Here is a 19,752-nt window from a genome sequence, read left to right as displayed (position 1 = left end):
CAGCCGGGACAAACTAATGTGGCCGTCCTGGAAATCCAGTTATCTCTGTGAAGAGAGGATGAGGGTGAAGGAGGAGTGAGGAGACACAGAGGGGGATGCCAATGTGTGGACCTTTGTTTTCTAGTTATGTCATCGCCCACGCTTTTTTCAAGGAAGGTTGCCTCAGTAACTGCTTGCCCATATGTGAGACCATCATCACGCTGCAGTGTTTCTAAGGTCAGGTGCCTCTGATCAAATCTGACAACCAGTTAGTCTGTCCTCTTTAAATGTCTAAGTCACACTCACAGCAGAAAAAAAAGGATTTCCACTTCTGACAGCTTAAAAATGAAATGTCTGTTGTTTGACACTGCATTTCAATCCCTTGCTGTCATCACAACAGACGCCTCACACATGCCAAGAGAGCTGCATTCATTGTTTTATCACTCATCGCTGCTCATTGGCTCGTTCTCCCATTTTGGCACAACATGACGAGAGGCTCTGTTCTCTGTTCGACTGCTGGACGAGGAGCTGGTAGAAAGAGGTCAAGTTTTTGCTGCTAATGAGACAGAAATACTGTAATTACACTGGAAGAACCTGGAGAGACAGAAACAAAAGTTCACACAATTTATTCCTTATAAAATGCAATATGTGAAAAATAGGTAAAACATCAAAATGCACCAGTGATGATTTTTTTTATAGGCTTTTCTTATTGCTTGAAGGTAAAGAAGGTAATCCTTGTGAGGTAACAGACTACCAATAGGCTCAAGAGTTTTTGATGGATGAAACTCTTTTTGGTTGAAGGCATATATTATATTCACTCATATCATATTCACTTTGTAACAATGTTGCAGGAATTCAGTGTTATTAAGTTATTCTCATTAAGGAGGAACCAACACTTGGATCAATATTAAAATTATCTGCTGACCACCAAAGACTCTGAATTACAGAGCCCCAGCGTGTTCAATATTCACAAATAAATAAAAAACAAAAACATTATGAAATAAATCATTCATGTTTTTTTTTTTTTTTAAATGAGCAAAAATATGCACAATATGCAAACAAGTGATGACATACATCTATTTCATTCATCTCTCTCACAGTTACTTCAGTATTGTTGTTTTAGCTGTCAGTGAGCCTGCTAAGAAAAGATGAGGGCACATGTGATTGGCTAAATGGTGATGGGACAGTGAGCAGCAACAACTCCACTGCCAAGAAAAGTATCATCGTGAAATAAGAGGAGACTTTTGAAAATAGCATTTTGAAACAAAAACAGTTAAACAATGAACCAAGAGCTGCAGATTCAGGTAATAATTCTCTGTAGGTCCATCACACATTATAACAAAATTGTTATATTTTCACACATTGTATCAGAAATATTTGATTCATGTGTATAAACACTGATGTTTGACTTTTATTCCTGCTCATAATAATCACCATATTCTCTCAATTCAAAACTTCACTCAGATTCATGATATTTTAAGGGTCAAGTCTGATTAAATTAAACGTATTGATCTTGTCCAGTAAAAAGATGAGTTTTGTTTTTATCTTTCATATCTATACAAATATTTATCAAAAGGCCAAGTGTTTTTAAAGGATTTTAAAAACCAGTGCTGTTGACAGTAAATACTGGATCATGTTCAGTGATCAACGCCATGAGAGAGGGGTTGACGGTCCATCCAAGCAGACAGCCCTGACCTGAAGAGACAAGCTCAAAGGCAGTGTGGATACTACACTTCATGGTAAATAACTCCAAATCATGCAGTCAGATAAATGGCACCGGAGAGCACAACAGGTCTCTCTTTTTCCCCTTTTCTTTTTATTGGGCTGAACTGTCCAGAAAATGTTTCATAGACCCCAGAGGCAAACAATGTGCAACTGTAAACCATGACTTTATGAGGAAAAGAAGAAGAAGCCTCTAGAGCAGGGAAACTGTTTTTTTTTTTTTGGTTTGTTTGTTTGTTTCTTCTACTAAATGAATACAAAGCCATTGAATGGGGAAAGGCATTAATATCACCAGGGGGAAAAGGTGTGTATTGTTTCTGGTTTTTGTTTCCATTTATTTTCCTGACAACATAATCTCATTGGTGTCTTTCAGTAACCACCAACTAATGACTCATCTTCAAACTGAGTAATGAGGCGCCAACTACTATTTACACAAAACAAGCTCCATCAGCAGGGCTCTGTTTTTGGAAGTATACCATACTGTATGTGTGTACCTGCAGTTTAGTCTCTGTCAGTGGCTTTGATTTAGCTCAGCAGTTGCAGCGTGCATGGCTGAAGGACTCCAACCATCTCTCCACACCTGGGAAACACATCGGCGAGGCTGCTCTTGGTCCACTGTAACTGTCTAATAGTTCCACGTACATTTCCAGATGTGGGATTTGATTTCAGAGACCTGCGATCAACCTGTCTGACACACGCCAAAGCAAAGTATGAAAATAAAACAAAGGTTACATTTAAAAAATGATCTGAAGGTCCATTCTTCAAAACCGATAACTCTTTTCTTTCTCAACTCTTCATTTGTAATTTTTGGTGATTTAGGTGCACATTTTACAGCTGTATTCACCACCATGTGATGGTAAACATAAATATAAGTGACTATGTGTGTCCTGTCCTACAGAGGGAATGCTGCTGAGCGGGGGCAGAGCTCCTGTGAGTTAAGACAGTGCAACGGAGTAAATGGGATAATCAGGGTTTACAGATCTGGGTGGCTGTAATGACGCAGGGCTTTACGTTGCCTATTGGAGGGTCAGTGACACCTGCCCCACCCTACCTCCTCTGGGCCCTGGGACTTGCCTTTGCTTTTTGTCTGACACCCCCCCCCCCCCCCCCCCCCCCCCCCCCCCCTCCACCCACATGCTTCTTGAACCAGGAGTCTGTCTGGTTCTTGGAAATGATGAGAACTTCTGATATGATTTTTCTGCATACGTCTTGTTCTGGAAAAAAGCTGAACCCACACAGATGAATAAGGACGCAGCAGTTTTTAAGTTGACTATTTAACGTGTATGTAAAATTGCGTGCGATGTCTTTACTTACAGTTTAAAGGGCAAACTGATCGTCTACACACGTCATCCGTAGCTGAGCCAATCAGTGAAAGGCTGAAGGCCCTGCCCTTAAGTTGTTGATGTTAATGGTATGAGGGTAACAGGTTTATAAGATCAGAGAGAAAATATTTCCTGTCTGTTTTAAACTGCAAAAGCCTCATTTGCCTAATGCCTATGACTAGTTATAATCATTATTCGTATTACTGTAAGTATTGGTCCCTGTATGACTTTATTTCAATACCTGAACCGGCCGACAGAGGGCGACATGTCAACGTGAAGTGAGCTGAATAGCCCATGCAGATCAGCCCAATTACAGAAATTAGAAAACACTTTTAAATGTAATTTATTCTGTTCCTTCTCGTGACCTTTGAAATTTTATTTTGGTAATAGAGGGGTGATCATAACCACAGTAAATATCTTGGCACTTCACCAAATAGAATTTTGCGCAAGAATTATTTGATGGAGTAATATTGTTATGTAAAAACGATCACCTCACTTCTTGTCTTCTTCTATATATATATATATATATATATATATATATATATATATATATATATATAGGGCTCAATGGTCGTATTGAGCAGGGATTGCAGTGAGCAGCAGACTGTCAGAGGGGGGCGGGGTGAAGTACAGCTGACATCTTCAGACTAACAGACTTGACTCTAGCAGAAGGATAGTGCTTGTCAAGTGGGCAGGTAACAGTTAACTCCGCCACAAGTGGGCAAAATATGTCGAACTAAACCGAGTTAGGGAAAAAGCAAGCTGGATCTCCCGAGCGCGCACAGGCTGCGTTAAACCGGGATTGTTCCTTGGCAGCGGGAGGAGAAATGATAAAATATAGAGGAGCCGCGCGTATAAAATCAAACAGGATTTCTCTGAGGGGTTGATCGTCGGAGGGGAGGATTGTACCAAAGTTCGACTTGAGGAGCAGCTTATTCATGCAAATACATAAAATCATAGGCGTGCCTTTGGGCGATGGAGTCACAGCCGGAAAAACAAACCCCCTCCTGGATCATCAGCGACCTTCAAAGACTGTGATGCGCAGCGCTCGGACGCATTGACAGCGGCACCGGGGCAAATGTTTTAAAAGCTGAAGAGAAAGAGAAGAGAAAGTTCGTTCTCGCTTTTTCCTACACGCTTCTGTTGACTGGCCGCACTTCTTCCTCAACGCAACTACCAGCTCCACTGCTGCGCCACTGGATCTTCAACCACAGGCTTATTCCGCAAACTGTAACGCACTGCCGCAATTATCACTATTTGCCTTGGTTATTTAATAGTTTTTATTTGATGTTTTATATGTCTACAGTCAATTTCAAATACTGAGAATCCTGATGCGGATGAAGTTACAGTCGCCCTACTTTGCTGAATTTGTGCGTAAAGACGCCACAACTGATTTGTTCCTTTTTTGAGAAAAAAAAAAAAAACAACAACTATTTAATTTTTTAAAATTCTATTTAAATCGCTGTGGACTTTTTTCGCGCCACCATGTCAGAGGACGACAGTAGTTCCACCACCAGCTATGTGTCTGACACAGAAGGCAGCAACGTTAGCGTCCTCAGCTGGGAGCAAGTGCAGCGGCTGGACGCCATCCTGACGGAGACCATCCCGATCCACGGCCGCGGAAACTTCCCCACTCTGGAGATGCAGCCGCGGCAGATCGTCAAAGTGGTGCGCAGTCGGATGGAGGAGAAACAGATCCACGTCCGGGACGTTCGGTTAAACGGCTCCGCAGCCAGCCACATTCTGCACGAGGACAGCGGACTGGGCTACAAGGACCTCGACCTCATATTTTGCGCAGACATGAAAGGTGAAAGTGATTTCCAGACTGTGAAGGACATAGTTTTGGACTGTCTCCTGGATTTTTTACCCGACTGTGTGAATAAAGAGAAAATAACCCCGTTAACGTTAAAGGTACATTCACTTCCTACTTTATCCTTTCTTTCTGCTTCAGTTATTTTAAACATGTGTTGATATTTAATTGTATTTGTGCCAATTTGACTTAGCGACCATTAGCAGCTTAATGCGCAATTAGATTAGTTCAGTGATAGTAAAATGTTGGTTTTCCGTAGTTAAGAGGATTGAGTTAATCCAATTTGGAAGGGATCCTGAGCTCAGCCACCTAGATCCCATATTCAAGTACATTCTATGGTCTTTAATATTAGGGTCAGTAGCATTAATAACTTATTAATAACAACATTTAGCATGCAGCTATTACTTAAGCATATAACAAAATAGTTATTAGATATAAAACCCAGTTGCATAATGCGAAATTAGGCTTAAATGTGCATGTATGCTCATTTCATGATTGTACCTTTAAGGCTGTCTACTTAATGTTTATGTTTTCCCTCTATCTCCCTCTGCTTCATATTTATGCCTCTCTCTCTCTCTCTCTCTCTCTCTCTCTCTCTCACACACACACACACACAGGAAGCCTATGTGCAGAAGATGGTGAAGGTGTGTAATGACTCAGACCGCTGGAGTCTCATCTCCCTCTCCAACAACCGGGGGAAGAACGTGGAGCTGAAGTTTGTGGACTCTCTCCGGCGACAGTTTGAGTTCAGCGTGGACTCCTTTCAGATCAAGCTGGACTCCCTGCTGCTGTTCTATGAGTGCTCAGAGAACCCCATGGCCGAGACCTTCCACCCCACCATCATGGGAGAGAGCGTGTACGGGGACTTCGGCGAGGCCCTGGACCACCTACGTCACAAGATCATCTGCACCCGGAACCCAGAGGAGATCCGAGGCGGGGGTCTGCTCAAGTACTGTCACCTGCTGGTGAGGGGTTTCCGGGCTGCCTCAGAGTCTGAGATGAAGTCCCTGCAGCGCTACATGTGCTCCCGGTTCTTCATTGACTTCCCTGACATCGGTGAGCAGCAGCGCAAGCTGGAGTCATACCTTCAAAACCACTTTGTGGGCCTGGAGGACCGCAAGTATGACTACCTGATGACCCTCCATGGAGTGGTCAACGAGAGTACGGTGTGTCTGATGGGACATGAGAGGCGGCAGACCTTAGGGCTGATAGCTATGCTTGCAGTGCGAGTGCTTGCCGAGCAGAACGTCATTCCCAACGTGGCTAATGTTACGTGTTACTACCAACCCGCTCCTTATGTGGCAGATGGCAACTTCAGTAACTACTACATAGCACAGGTACAGCCGGTGTTTGCTTGCCAGCAGCCTGCGTACTCCACCTGGCTTCCCTGTAACTGAGACAGCCCTGAGGAAACGAGGGAGGGAGAGAGGGTGATTTGTTTAAACAGGATCAAGCAGCATAGTCGCTGCCTCAAACCTGCCCAGTGTTTGACAGCTGACAGAAAAAGGAGTCTTCTTTTTAATGTTTTGCATCAAAGCTTGTGTTTTTGTTCATACGTTGAGTATGAATGCTAAATAAAGAACGGCTGGCTTTCAATTCAAGTACGTATTTCAAATGTGAATGTCTCACATTTTTCGAAAACACCGACGTCACCTGATCCTGCCCAGGCCAACTAGGTTTGGAAAAAAGACTTAATTTGGGTAGCTTGGAAGTAATGGCTATAATGCAGATACGTGAGAGCCTTTAATGCAAACAGCAGAACTGTCATCGAGACTGTGCAAGACTGATTGAATCTGTCAAGAACTGATTAGCCAGCATGTTCCAACAGCACCAAACGGCTGCATCAGTGTCCTGAAGTTGACAGCTGCTCCAGCCCAGTTTTCAGGGGTGTGTTTCTCAGTGCCCACACACACTCTCTCTCTCTCACACACACACACACACTGGGTGAAATCATCTCTGGGTGTGTGCAGGGGCTCCAAAACGAGCACCCTAGACTCATCTTTACATCAGATGAACTGAGGTGAGATGCTGTTAAATTAGTTTGGATAACAAACCAGTATCTCTGCCTTGCATTTGGATTTAATTATGGTTGTTTACAGACCAAAGATTTTTTTTTGATTGTTTCTAACATTAAAACCCAATTTTGATGGGGAAAAAAATAAACAAAACATGAAGCTATGTCTCTTTGTATATGTGAACCTATGTGTGTTTATAAGTGCCTATTGCCTCTCAGCAGGCAGGGAAAACAATGAGCAGGCCATATGATTTTTTTTGTGAATTAGCCCCACTCTGTTTATAGTCAGGCACACAAGACAATAGCACCCCAGAGGCTTGTGAATGTATATATGAAATTGTGCGCAGTCAGTGTTTGTGTATGTTTGGATGCAAAATAGCACCACGCGTCAGTGCATTTTTTGCAGTAAAGTAGCAGTCAAACGTGCAATCGACGGGTTGTTGCAAGATTTTTTCGCGTGGATATTTTTGGAAACTCCAGATTATATCTTCTCTGAGTGATGCTAAATTGTCCCAAATGACAACAGGTAAATTAATGCTGTTCTGACAGAGGTTTACAAGCATTTTCAGATCATCAGCAACAAAGAAAACTTTTACTCACATACAATATTTCCTGTATATTTTGTACAGTGGTGCTTCTCTTTTTCTCACATGAGAAAAAATTCACAAGATGATAGATAGAGACAGAGAGAGAGGAAAGCCTGCATTCAGAGAGAGTCAAACAGAGAGCTGGTGTGTGTGTTCCTATGCTTCCTCCTACAGTTGAAGGATATTTGCTGAGACACCTCAGATGATGAGACACTATTTGCTGTAGCACCCTGGCAGGGAATTCCTCAGCTGCTGCTGAAGAGCTTGAACTTAGCTGGGGTTGGGTCTGCAGATGCTCTGTTCAGGGTTTCAGAAAATGTTGTGCCAAACATTTTGGTGACCCCCCTGATAGCCCTTAAGTTTAATGAGCCATTTGTTGATGTAGACAGAGATGCAGTGTTTTAGAGGACAAGGAGAGAGAGACAGGAGAGTGAAAAAAAAGGAGAGAAAAAGGGGGAATGTAGCGGTTAAAAGGCAGGAGGGAGAGTGAGTCAGTCTGGAGAGATGGGTGCAGCTGGTGATGGGGTTTATCTCTCTAGGGCTACCATGCTTTACTGTACAAACTGTCTCTGTTAAGGTCAGAATACAACTTAATGGACAGTGCTGCAGCTTGTCCCTTCTTTCAGGGGGACCAAAACATTCTGTTATCAGCATTTGCTCTGTGTTTTAATCATCTGATTGTTGTTTCAAAAGAGTGAAAACTTAATAAAACTGCATGAACTCACATCAGCTTCAAGCAACTTTAAGTTGCAACTTATTTTTCATTTGTAAGGTTGCTTTAATGATGCCTACTAATGGCTTTTATGCTTCAATCCACACTCATTTTAAAGAACTGTATATATATGATTACACGCCTCAGCTTTGCCAACACACTTAATCTTTGCAAACTAGACTGCAGCCTTTCCTAAGGGCAGAAATGGTCATTTTAAGCATAGAGAAGTAGGTTAGGGCCTACAACCAGCATCAACACAATTCTGCGAAATTCTCTCGCTGAGAAAGCATTTCTTTCTCGTCCTCTGTCTCGCAGAATTCCGGAAATCCATATCTGCTCTGTTCCGTTGTTTCTTCTTCTCAATGACTGTCCACGTTGACGGTATCCTTTGGATTGTGCAGGCAACGTATTGTCATTTGATACTCAGTGAAGTCCTAACAGCCGACTAGCTAGCTAGCTCCAGTCTGCCTGTCAGTTAGTGATTGTGCCTATCAGTTAGAGATTGTGGGTTACTGCTTTGTCTTGTATGAGTTGTCTCAAATATCTGTTTCTGTTCATGCAGTCTTTTACAAATCACACTTTGAAAAAGAAAGAAAAAGATCTTTGTCTTGTATGTATATTTTTTATGATTGTTATTTTTATAAATGTATTAGACACTGCAGATGTTGCAGTGCTTTTGAATCTGTGATTGGGCTTCAAAGGATATGTTCTCAATAGCTTTTTTGCTATATCATGTTATGTGTCCAATGGGTCTAAAGGTTAAAGATGTTTTCATCAATAAAATATCTGAAAACCAGATTTGTGATGTTCCTCGTTATTCATCCGAGTCTAAATCAAATTGGCTGCAATGGTTTGTTCCAGACAGAAACCTTCTGCCAAACATGAGAAATTGCTCATTTGTCTTTTAACTTCAGATGTTTTTTTTTTCCTTTTCAAAGGAGAATCAAAGTGTCTCTTTACACTGACGTGAGCCATTCAGCAGCTTTCACATGGGTTCTCTCGCTCACTTGCTCAGAGAAGCAAATCCCTTCCATGGCCTGCCGGGCCCGACAGGCCCAGCCAGAAACCCGTCCAGAACTGGCCCGCTGCTGCCAGAAAGAGCTGTTGTTGAATGTGAGGGGATTTGCATCCACCCAAAAAAGAGACTTTAACGCTTTTGTACAATGAATATCTTTGCCTGCTCATCAAATTCTCTCTGTTAACAGCCCCCCCTTACACAGACAGCAATGCAGTGATAATCAGCGCTAAGGCCTGCAGAGACCAGAGTCCAACTGTCTCATGGTTGTCAGGCTGAAATAAAACTCGCCACAACAGAGCTGACTGTCACACAGGTCACATGACAAACTTGTCCTAGATACAGAGATACAGAGAAGAAAACAGAATGAGTAAGAGATTCGCTGTATGACACAGTGCTATATATGGCAGACATGATAAGGACATGATCGCTTCCACTTAAGCGCATTTACACCTCATTAATCTGAGCCATTGAAGGAATGACTGACAGGTTGAGGCTAAATGATAATGCACATATGGACATGTACACAAAGAAGTTGTTGTGAACATTTTATTGGCTAGATCATTAGAATATTTGATGTTTTATTGTCCTTTTTTATCCCTGACATCAAGGGTAGGTTGACCTTTTTTCAAGTCTGCCTTAAAACACTGCTTGCATCGTGTGCAGGCGTTTAAAGAGCAGGAATTTTGTATAAAAAGATTTCCTTGGAGGATAGCCACTAGAGTTGACTAATGCAGACTGTTGGCGCTATTTGATTCCCTGTGACTTGAACTGGAATCACTTTAGGAAGGATCCATTTGGGGCTAGTATGAACAAGAGGAACAAATGCAGCAACCAATAACACTTTGAGAGTACATATGGGCATAAAATACAATGTTCTCATCAACTATCATCTTCTACATAGCAAATATACTATATTGTTGCCATATAAGATCCATTACTCAGTGATAGCACTGGACATAATGCTGCTGTAAAGGAATAAAGAAAGACATTATGTGGTGTATTGGATTTTGTATGAAGTGTCTTCAGTTTTATGGAAGTCATTCTTGCTCCATCAGTCCTGCTTTTGCTCAACTTGTGGGCTCATGTTCTCAGTTAACTTACATAGCTTTATGCTTTAAAGCTGCACGAATCAATTTTTAAAAATACTAACAGCGGATTAAATAACTATGTTAAATGTATTGGGTGTCATTTGTAGTGATGAACCCAGGGAGAATTGTCATCTGATTCTACAGTTCCTATCAGCTGTACAGAGTGTTTTAGCTTCTTTAAGCTCATTGCTTTGGTTTTAGGACCTGCAACTTTAATGTTTTGGTTCACTCTCAGTATGTTTATTTCCAGCTGCACAAAACAAGTGTTTTCAAAATACACTGTAAACTACCTGCAGACAGACAAAGAAATTAGAAATTGGTGAACTGGTGAACATAGGAGACCAAAACAGACCTATAGGAGGATTAAGTGTTGGACTTACATTCACTGGGTGGTCAAAACTTCTCTCCAAATGAATGCAAATGTTGCTGCATATCTGTGTTGTGTGTGTAAATTGGCAATATAGGCTGATATGCTCTCAATTTTGCTTCTATTAGGTGGTAATATGCAAGTGTTGTGTTTACTGCTTGTTGCACTAACCCCAAATGTAAGGTGTAAATGCCAGAATGGGTGCTTCTCATTGGTATCCATCTATAACCATGATGCAGTATTTAGCACAGCAGTCAGGCTTACACCTTGACATTGTCTCAGTGTATGAGACCGCTAGTCTCAGTCTGCATGATTTTACTTAGTCCCTTCTTAAGAACCCTCCTCATTTTGGGTTTGCTTTAAAGAAGTCAAATTGATGTGACAACTGTGCCAAAGGGCCTAAATCTCTGCACCTTAATTTGAGGTGCAGCATCAAACAAAATGGTCCTCTTAATTTGAGGGAGCTTTCATTTGAAACTTTAAAGAGTAAGTTGTGAAAGACTCCTACTGCGGTAGCTAGCTGGCAGAGGGTGATAGCTAAAGCCAACCACAGAGTGAATCCACACAGTATGTGCCGGTGAATGTCTTTATAATTACCTGTTTACCTTTGAATAAAAGCTTAGACGCTTGTCATTCATCCTCCAGTTCCTTGTCCTTTCTGCTCGTCTGAGCGCTCAACTGCTCTCTAATGGCTTTTCCACTGCAAGGATTGGAGAGTGGCCGGCTTGATGGGATTTCTCTCCTTTTTTCCTTCTCTGTTGCTGTGAAGAATTTTTTCCAGATGAAAATTTTATGGAATAAGCGAGAACCATTTGGAGGGTGGCTTGACCAAACTGACTGCTGGGTCGGTCCGGTTCAGACTCCGGTCCAGACTGGTGAGGAACAGCTACTACAGCCAACCTAATGTACTGTTCAAATTAATGATGTGGCTTAGTCTGTGAAATCACTGTAATAAGAACATTTCAACATGAACTTTTTTCACTTATTTAAGGAGTGTGGGATAACACTGAGCAGACAGCATGAGAGCAGAACCCCCCACATCAAACCGGGCCTGTAAACAAATTCCAAAGGGGTGAGTTTGTACAAGCAGTAAGGAAGCATTCATCATGCATGTTAACAGCCATGGGGGACTTTCACTCTGTCAAGAGACAGACTCTGTCAGGAGACAGAGTGAAAGTCAGCTGCAGGTCACAGACAGCTGGACCAGCAGCACACTACTGTTTTTAATAAAACAACATCATCTGAATGGATCTGGGCCTCTGCTCTGACCACACCTCTCAACAACAACCTTCTCACATCAGCAGATAGGTTCAGGCTCTTAAGACTGAACCATACTGTATGTGTCTGTCTGACATGACTGGTTTGGTGATAATAACAATAATACACCATCACTGACTGGCTGAACGAATATGTATGATTTACTAAGTGGAAATTGTTGTTTTAGTGAGAATGTTGAACTACTCAGGAATTCTTTTTTCATTTGAATATTCAAATCTAAAGACACCACATGCCTTAAGATATTGCCTCATTAACTTATTTCAATCCTGGCCTTGTTTCATCCTCCAGTTCACTTGTAGCTGCTTATGTCTTCAAAATTAAAATTAAAGCAGCAATATTTTATATGAACAGTGGGCCAATTCACTATGTGTAATATGATAAGTGACAAACCCACTGAGAATTTTTGCCCAGCTGTGCAGTCTCCTCTCAGCTCTACAGAGCATCTTTCAACTCAACTGTTTTAGAGTTACTGCCTGCAACTTTTCTTTTTTGATACACTGTCATTAATTTAATCTCCTGTTTTCAGCAAAAACACTGTGATAAACACTGTGCACTACCTGCAGCACAAAAGTTAGTGGCTTGCTGGTGATCGTAATGGAGTATTTAGCAGCTAACAAGTCAGATATTTCCCTCCAGAGTTTGTGGGACCAAACAGAGCTGAACTGAGAGTGAGTATTAGACGTATATTTACTAAGTGGCCAGAAACATGACTTCATTCAAATCCTATTGTTGCTCTCTGTCCACAAGTTATGTGAACTCCAAGCTGTAACAACTTTATAACCAAGCAATATTGTGTTTACAGTTCATTCTGCTGCTCACAGGTATTAAAAGAAAAAAGTGCAGCTTTAGATTCAAATAATTTAGTTACATTAGGAAAATGTCTACATTGTCCTGCTCAAGTGAAATATACAGTACATTTTAATTTACTCTTAAATTTACTCAGAATTAAGTTAAATTTTAAAGTCGAGTTTGTTCAATTTCCCTTACATGGATAAATAAAGATGCATTGAATTGAAAACTTAAAACAACCAAATAAAGTGCACAAAGAGAATCAAGCCAGATTACTTTTCTCTTACTCACTTGAGACATAACTGCATATATTGAGTTGTCCTGTTTATCTTGCTGATAGAGGGCTGCACTTTGTAATCAGTGTGATTACTTATTTATTAGAGCAGTAACATTTAGTGACAGAAATACTAAAATAATCAAAAGTAGGCTGCAACAGGAAGCAGCTTACTTCCAGGAGAAAATGTTCATTTCTTCCAGAGAAGGTACTTTGAACAATAATTTCAATAACAATATCAATTTTCTGATTTGTTGTGGTGGCTGTTTTTGACATGTTTTCCAGGAGATTTGGAGCAAATATGAGCCAAGCAGGGAAAATGTTGCGAAATATGTGTCAACAAAAGGTAATGTAAGACAACTTTGACCTGTAGTCGACCACTTATGGGAATCACAAAGGAAACCAAACACTGGAAGAGATAAACAGACAAAGAAGTCAGCGGCAGGTGTCAACAGGAGCGATGGAGCACTGATGGCTGCTGTCGCTGATGTTTGAAAATTTATTGACTTTGGTAAAAGGACGCCTCAGCTGACAGTATCAACAGGGAGGAAATACAGAGCTGAATGACTGAATGGAGCTGAGTGATTCATGGATCCTGGATGAGGTTATAGGTAGGGTGGGAGGAATGGAGGAGGACTGAGGTGGAAAAGGAAAAAGACTGGAGGGAGTGCAGACAAAGTGTAGCTGATCATAAAATTGTTCATGCATGTGTGTGTGTGTGTGTGTGTGTGTGTGAGGAGAGAGAGAAAGAGAAGGTGAGGGAGTGCAGAGAGGGAAGGTGATCCTCTCGTCTCAGAGATTAGTGTCATTGAGGTTAGCAGGTTTATCTTACATAAGTCTCAGAACCTGCAGGACAGATGAGCGTCCTCTATACCTCAGCAACTGGGACAGAGAGAGTGAGAGAGGGAGACAGAGAGACAGAGTCTTGCTTAATCAATCATCTTTGATAAATATCATTGTGTACTACCCTGATACAGTGCATTTTTCATACTTCATATCTACATGTCACACCTCAGCTGTACCTGTTTCCTCCTAAATCCTGCTTGTATACCTATTGGATCTGATTATGTTACATGTTTGGAATACTGGGAATCAGTAAATCAGAAAATAACTGTAAAATATATTATTACATTAATAAATAGTCATTTGCATCTAATAAACATCCTGTGGGGTTACTGTGGGAGTATGGGGTACTGGGGCCGATGGGGGGGGGGGGCTGATGCGACCCATACGGTCCTTGTACAACCAAACGAGTGCATTCTCGGCATAAAGTCAAACACGTTTCTGGTGGGTGTTGGACTCTGCCAAGGTTGTTCCTCATCTCTGGTCCTGTTCATGGTATTCATGGACAGGTTCTCAAGGCGCAGCTGAGGTGAGGAGTGTGTCCAGTTCGTCAGACCCAGAATGCGCTGGAGGGACTACATGTCTCTTCTGGCCTGAATGCCTTGGAATTCCCCAGAAAGGGCTGGAAAACGTTGCTAGGGGGAGGGACGCCTGGAATGCCCTGCTCAGCCACTGCGACCCAATTCCGGATAAGCGAAAGAATCTGACTGCCTGAATAATAAAAAAATGGTAAGGATACAACCCATGCCATTTTATGATGATAACATTCTGCTACAGACTCCAGCCTCCTGCAACCTTGGATAGATAAGTGAGGCAAGAAAAATGGGAGCTGGATGCATGGATGAACAGCCAGAGATGGATAGTTGGATTGATGAATGCATAAATAGATGTGTGTAGAGATGGATAGATGTTATGTTATGTTATATTATATTACAGATACTTCCAAGCGCAATATAAAATTTGCTGCAATGTAGTTAGTAGTCTTGCCTTGCAAATTAGCATAGTCCTGTTGTATTCTCAACAGAGGAGGAAGCTGATATTAATCAGCTATTGATCAGAAGAAGCAAATTTGTCATTGCTATAAAAATGCAGAATGAAAGATTCTGCCAGTGTTGTAAGATCAGTTCTATTTAAATTTTTTATAAGAAGAACTGAAGATAGATGATTTAACATCACAAAAATAACAATGAATCTAAATTTTTATGGAACAAACTGACATCATTGAGACATATTTTCAGCTGTTTTAACAAAATTGATATTTAAGCCTCTTCATTTTAACAGATGGTATCAACAGGCCTGTATGTCTATTTCAGCAGTACTGGTTGTGTGGAGTGTTACTGTATGCTCAGACCACATGTTGTCAGTATGTGTTTTGTGTTGTGGTTGTTGGCAGCAGGCGGTTTCCACTACACAGGTCTATCTTATAATGCCTACATAAGAGGGGCGGCCTATGTTAACCACTGTTGACAAGTGAGTATAAAATGTCTCCCTGTCACACAGCCAGAGTAAACAACATTACACCCACATCAGCACAATATATAGTGGTTCTGCATGGACGGGTGTGCATCTGTGCATGACCGGCGTCTTTGTGTGTGTTTATCTGAGAAAGAATTAGGTAAAGTGGTGCAGTATAGTGTTGGAAACTAGAATCAGGTTTTACTTCAACTATAAAAACAGGAAGTATCCTCAGATATCTGATGAGTGTGCAAACATATGATTGTAATTTCTGTCTTTCATTATCATATTTTTAGTCTCATACAGCCAGGATGTCAGTCATAGAGTAAGTCATTGCTGAGCTAAAACTAAAGCTGACACAGAGGGATCGTGCAGTGTGATTTGTGGTGTGAGAAGGTGTGCTGCTGGCAGAGAGCGGACTGACTTTCTTTGACCGCAGAAATAAGACCAGTGGATGTTACAAAGCTGCTTGAATGATGGGTATACACTCATTAAAGATAGCCTGAAATCCCACAGAGCACACATGGACAACTCACAGTGAAAAGTGGTGAAAAGAAGACTAAGAAGCTACAGCATAGCCATGCTAACAGCTCTATGACGCTGCAGGCAGAGCAGTACTTTGAGGTAAATTCTAACATCAGCTTGCCAACAAGGGCATATAGTTAGAAGGCAATGTCTATCAAATTCACCATCTTAGCTAAGTCAGTTAGCATGCTAACATTTGCTAATTAGTACTAAGGATGATGGGAATCACATTAGTTTTGCAGGTATTTAGTCACAAATCAAAGTATAGTACAAATTGAAATTTTGAACTGATGCTGGTCCTAAATGAAAACTCAGTGGATCATTCCAAATAATTATCCTTGAAAGACCTTGAAAATGACAGCCTTGTGGTTGTGCTAGAGGAAAAGTCAGAGGATCACCAAAGACTAGGCTGAACAAATAATCCAACCATCCATTATCTACACCACTTATCCATTAAGGGGGGGCTGGAGCCTATCCCAGCTTCACTGGGCGAGAGGCGGGATACACCCTGTATGGACTGCCAGTCCATCACAGGGCCAACAAAAACTACCATTCACACTCATGTTCACACCTATGGGCAATTTAGAGTCACCAAGCTGCATGTCTTTGGTGGGAGGAAGCTGTAGTACCTGGAGAGAACCCACGCAGGAGAACATGCAAACTCCACACAGAAAAGCTCCGGGTGAACGGTCACTGTGGAATCAAGAAAGGTATATCAGTTACTGGCCGGAAAAACATCTATGATGTCACAATTAAAGCTGTGCTAATCAATATTTTATTTTAACAATGGGCCAAATGACTACAAGTAATATGAAACATGTAGCATAAAGTGACAAACCCACAAACAATTATCACAGGACTCTGCTATTCTTTGGACCACATCAGCTCTTTCTAGCATTAGCATTAACATTAGCATATTTAAGTTCATTGTTGGTTGGTTTTACAGTTTTGGTTCACACGTTGGTTAGAAACCATGAATGTCAACCTCATGATAGTGCAAGTGGAAAAGTCACACAAAGTCAGTAGGCTTCATCTGAAATATCTGAATAGCAATACCATCCAATAGTTGCTGAGCTATTTCAGTCTGGACCATACTGAACAAACAAGTGAATCAACAGAACATCACTGTCTTCCATAGAGTCACAATGCTAGCTGTACTAAAAGGTTAATAAAAAGCCTTCAGTTTGAGCTGAGATGTCTCTACAGATTGTTGTCATAGTCCAGCAGAAGATGGAAGATATTAAATGTTTATCTCCACATATATTCTTCAATTTTATTGCTGCTATTCTTTCATGGTTCCTTTGGGCACTTAACAACAGGCCAAGAAAAGCCTTTCTGACTGACTGTCATGTATCATCCTGCTTGTTGCTGTGGCTCTTTGACCTCCCTTCGTAAGTGTCTTTCCCTCTAAACAGATGGCATCCTTGGCACTAATGCAGCCCACTGCTTTGAATATACCAGCTGCTTTATATGAATATGCATTCTTTGCACCACTAATAGTAGCCTTAAAACTCTATATTTACACACTTGACTGCAAATCCCTAAATACTGAGATAAACCATACCATGTTCTCCTTAGCAAACCATGTTGGTAATTGGTAAAGATATTTTAGGCTTTGAAAAAACAATGTTTTTGTTGTTGTTGTTTTTTAAACAGAATTCAGGCTTGTCACTGGGTCTGTTATCTGACTCAACATGATTTACTGTATTACAGGGAATACTGTTATTTAATTATAATTTCTGGTATCAACATAGGTCTCAAAATAACTCTACATATACAACAGGGGCAAAATATAATTGAATGCGTTTCAAGCATTTTTGAGTTTAACCTGGCCCCATATGACAAACATTTGTGGTTAAACCACAATATTCTTCTCTGAGACAAATGAAACTATTTTAGGCTGGCTCATCAGTTGCTGAGGTAATAGGACCCAGATGGCAGAGCTGATAAAAAAAACAGGTAATTTCATACAAGAGCATTGTGAAAAGTGTAGACACTTCTCGTTTAAATTGGAGCAGACTCTTGCAGAATCTACCCTTGCATAAAACCAAACTGAGATAAGGCTATCCTGTGTCTCCCCAATGAGATGATCCTCATAAACTTGTATCATTTCCTTAAAAAGAAATTTCATTACTTTCCAATTAAATCTGATTGGTAGGGGGAGAGAGTCTTACGATGCGAGGAGAAATGCTGAGAACTCCCGGGCAGGAGAGATTGATTTTCTTTTGATAGCTGCACAACGCGACTAGATGAGGTTGGCTGAGATTGAGTGCCGATTTGATTATTACTGTTAAATGCAATTCTTACTCGGAGACACACACAAATGCAAGAACACACATACTCATGCTACATACCTTGCAGTTGAGATGCAGGGTTTGTGTTTACAAGTGTTTGGCAGAGTGTCATGAGGATGCTAATATGATTAAATTTATTGATTTCTTAGTGAGAAAGATATTTTTCTTGAATGTTAGTCATATTTGCATCAAGAGGCACTTAGATTCCCATATGTCCTGCCATGATCTCCATGACAAATGATGCTCACAGTACTATTACTACAGTATTACTAGTACTAGTAATTTGTTATCAAAAATGCTAACAGAAGTTTACTTTTTTCCCCCTCCATTTAAATGCTAATTTGTTTTACCAAAACCTAATTAGACCATCAACTCCATATGTGGCTCCTGTGATATTAGTGTGAAGTGTCTACTGCTTCTATCTGGTATCAGTCTGAACTTAAAGTGAGCTTAAAGTGTTACAGCAGTTTCTGAGGGATCAGTATTCCCTCATTAATGTGCAAATCTATGGTGTTCATGTAGAGTTAGAATGAAGTTTCTACTACTACTGAAGTTAATATGTATCATTCTTGAGTTATTGTGTCCACAAGAATGTGCGCCAGCATGATACAGCCGGCCAGCATGACTAAATAATGACAAAACTGCTCACTAAGGAATTACACACAGTTACTTTCTTTTCTAAGAGTTCTGAGCATTATGTATGGATCTGCTTACAGAGAGCTACATGTTGTAACTTTGCAAAGAGCAGTTTATCTGTCTGCTTGCATCCATGGCAACAATATGGCCAGTTTGATAGATGGTAAGTATTAGCAAAACTGTGAAATGAAAAGACATGGATTCACAAAAATATGCCATAAACAACAGATAGATGAAATACACCATCGATATATTGAGTAAAAAAACTGTGATAATGATGTTGAGGGATCTAGTTTAATGTTTAATAGATTTCATTTTGACATATAAAACCAACTGAAATCAGCTTTGTGCCAAGCTAGACACACCTGATCAAACACAACCAATTTTTGATGTTAGTATTAACACTAGTACATCCTCTCAAGTCCAGTCAAAATGTCTGCTGTGAAAAAGATCTATTAAGTCAATCCTTTCATCTCACAAGAAGGCAAATAAATATATTTCCCAATAGGTTTATGAAAAAGAACATGCCAAGAATTCAATGTTTGTCCTCTCGACATGTGTCAGACAGTGACTCTACTAAAACAGTATAATAACATATTGTTCATATACACTTATACAGCATTTGTCACATAAAAATTTGAAAAATTTGTTGATCTTCATGCCTGTATTCCAATAATTTTTTTTAACTCCAGTTCACAGCCACACACATATAAGCGCTGAGCCCTTCAACTGAGTTCCTCTAAGAACCTCTTCTGTGCTGCGTCATCGTGCCTCAGTTGCTCACAGTCATATGCGAGACTGAGGCAGCATTGAGATCTGCAGGCTCTGTGGAACCGCTGGTTTGGTTCACAGGGGTCAGTCTGAGGATGTGCACTGTTTGCATTGCAAAGCCACGCTGCTGCCAAAGTGAGCCGTATGGACCTTTTAAAGCCCTCACCAGAAAAAGAACAGCATTCAAGTCTAAGATTTTTTTCAGGATCTTACTGTAGCACTGAACATGAGATGTTTATATACAGAGAGGGACATCTATAGAGTTTAT

At 40.8% G+C, this 19,752-nt stretch overlaps 1 protein-coding gene across 1 annotated transcript; it reads left to right on the top strand.

Moving 5' to 3' along the window:
• The first annotated feature begins 3,680 nt into the window (after positions 1-3,680).
• tent5aa (terminal nucleotidyltransferase 5Aa) lies at positions 3,681-8,944 on the top strand. The gene is made up of 2 exons (XM_018683022.2): positions 3,681-4,934; positions 5,451-8,944. Exons 1-2 carry the CDS (start codon positions 4,509-4,511, stop codon positions 6,228-6,230), a joined length of 1,206 nt encoding a protein of 401 aa, XP_018538538.1. The 5' UTR covers positions 3,681-4,508; the 3' UTR covers positions 6,231-8,944.
• The last annotated feature ends 10,808 nt before the right edge of the window (positions 8,945-19,752 follow it).

Source organism: Lates calcarifer, linkage group LG15 (assembly GCF_001640805.2).
Source record: "Lates calcarifer isolate ASB-BC8 linkage group LG15, TLL_Latcal_v3, whole genome shotgun sequence".
NCBI classification, from domain to species: domain Eukaryota; kingdom Metazoa; phylum Chordata; class Actinopteri; family Centropomidae; genus Lates; species Lates calcarifer.
The sequence above is the reverse complement of the archived record's forward strand: the minus strand, read 5'-3'. Positions and strand labels throughout refer to the sequence as shown.

What these genes read in the sequence shown, in the direction of transcription:
- tent5aa (XM_018683022.2), top strand. Translation starts at nt 4,509, where the DNA reads ATGTCAGAGGACGACAGTAGTTCCACCACCAGCTATGTGTCTGACACA. An exon ending in TAACCCCGTTAACGTTAAAG is followed by an intron (nt 4,935 to 5,450) that starts GTACATTCACTT and finishes ACACACACACAG; the next exon opens with GAAGCCTATGTGCAGAAGAT.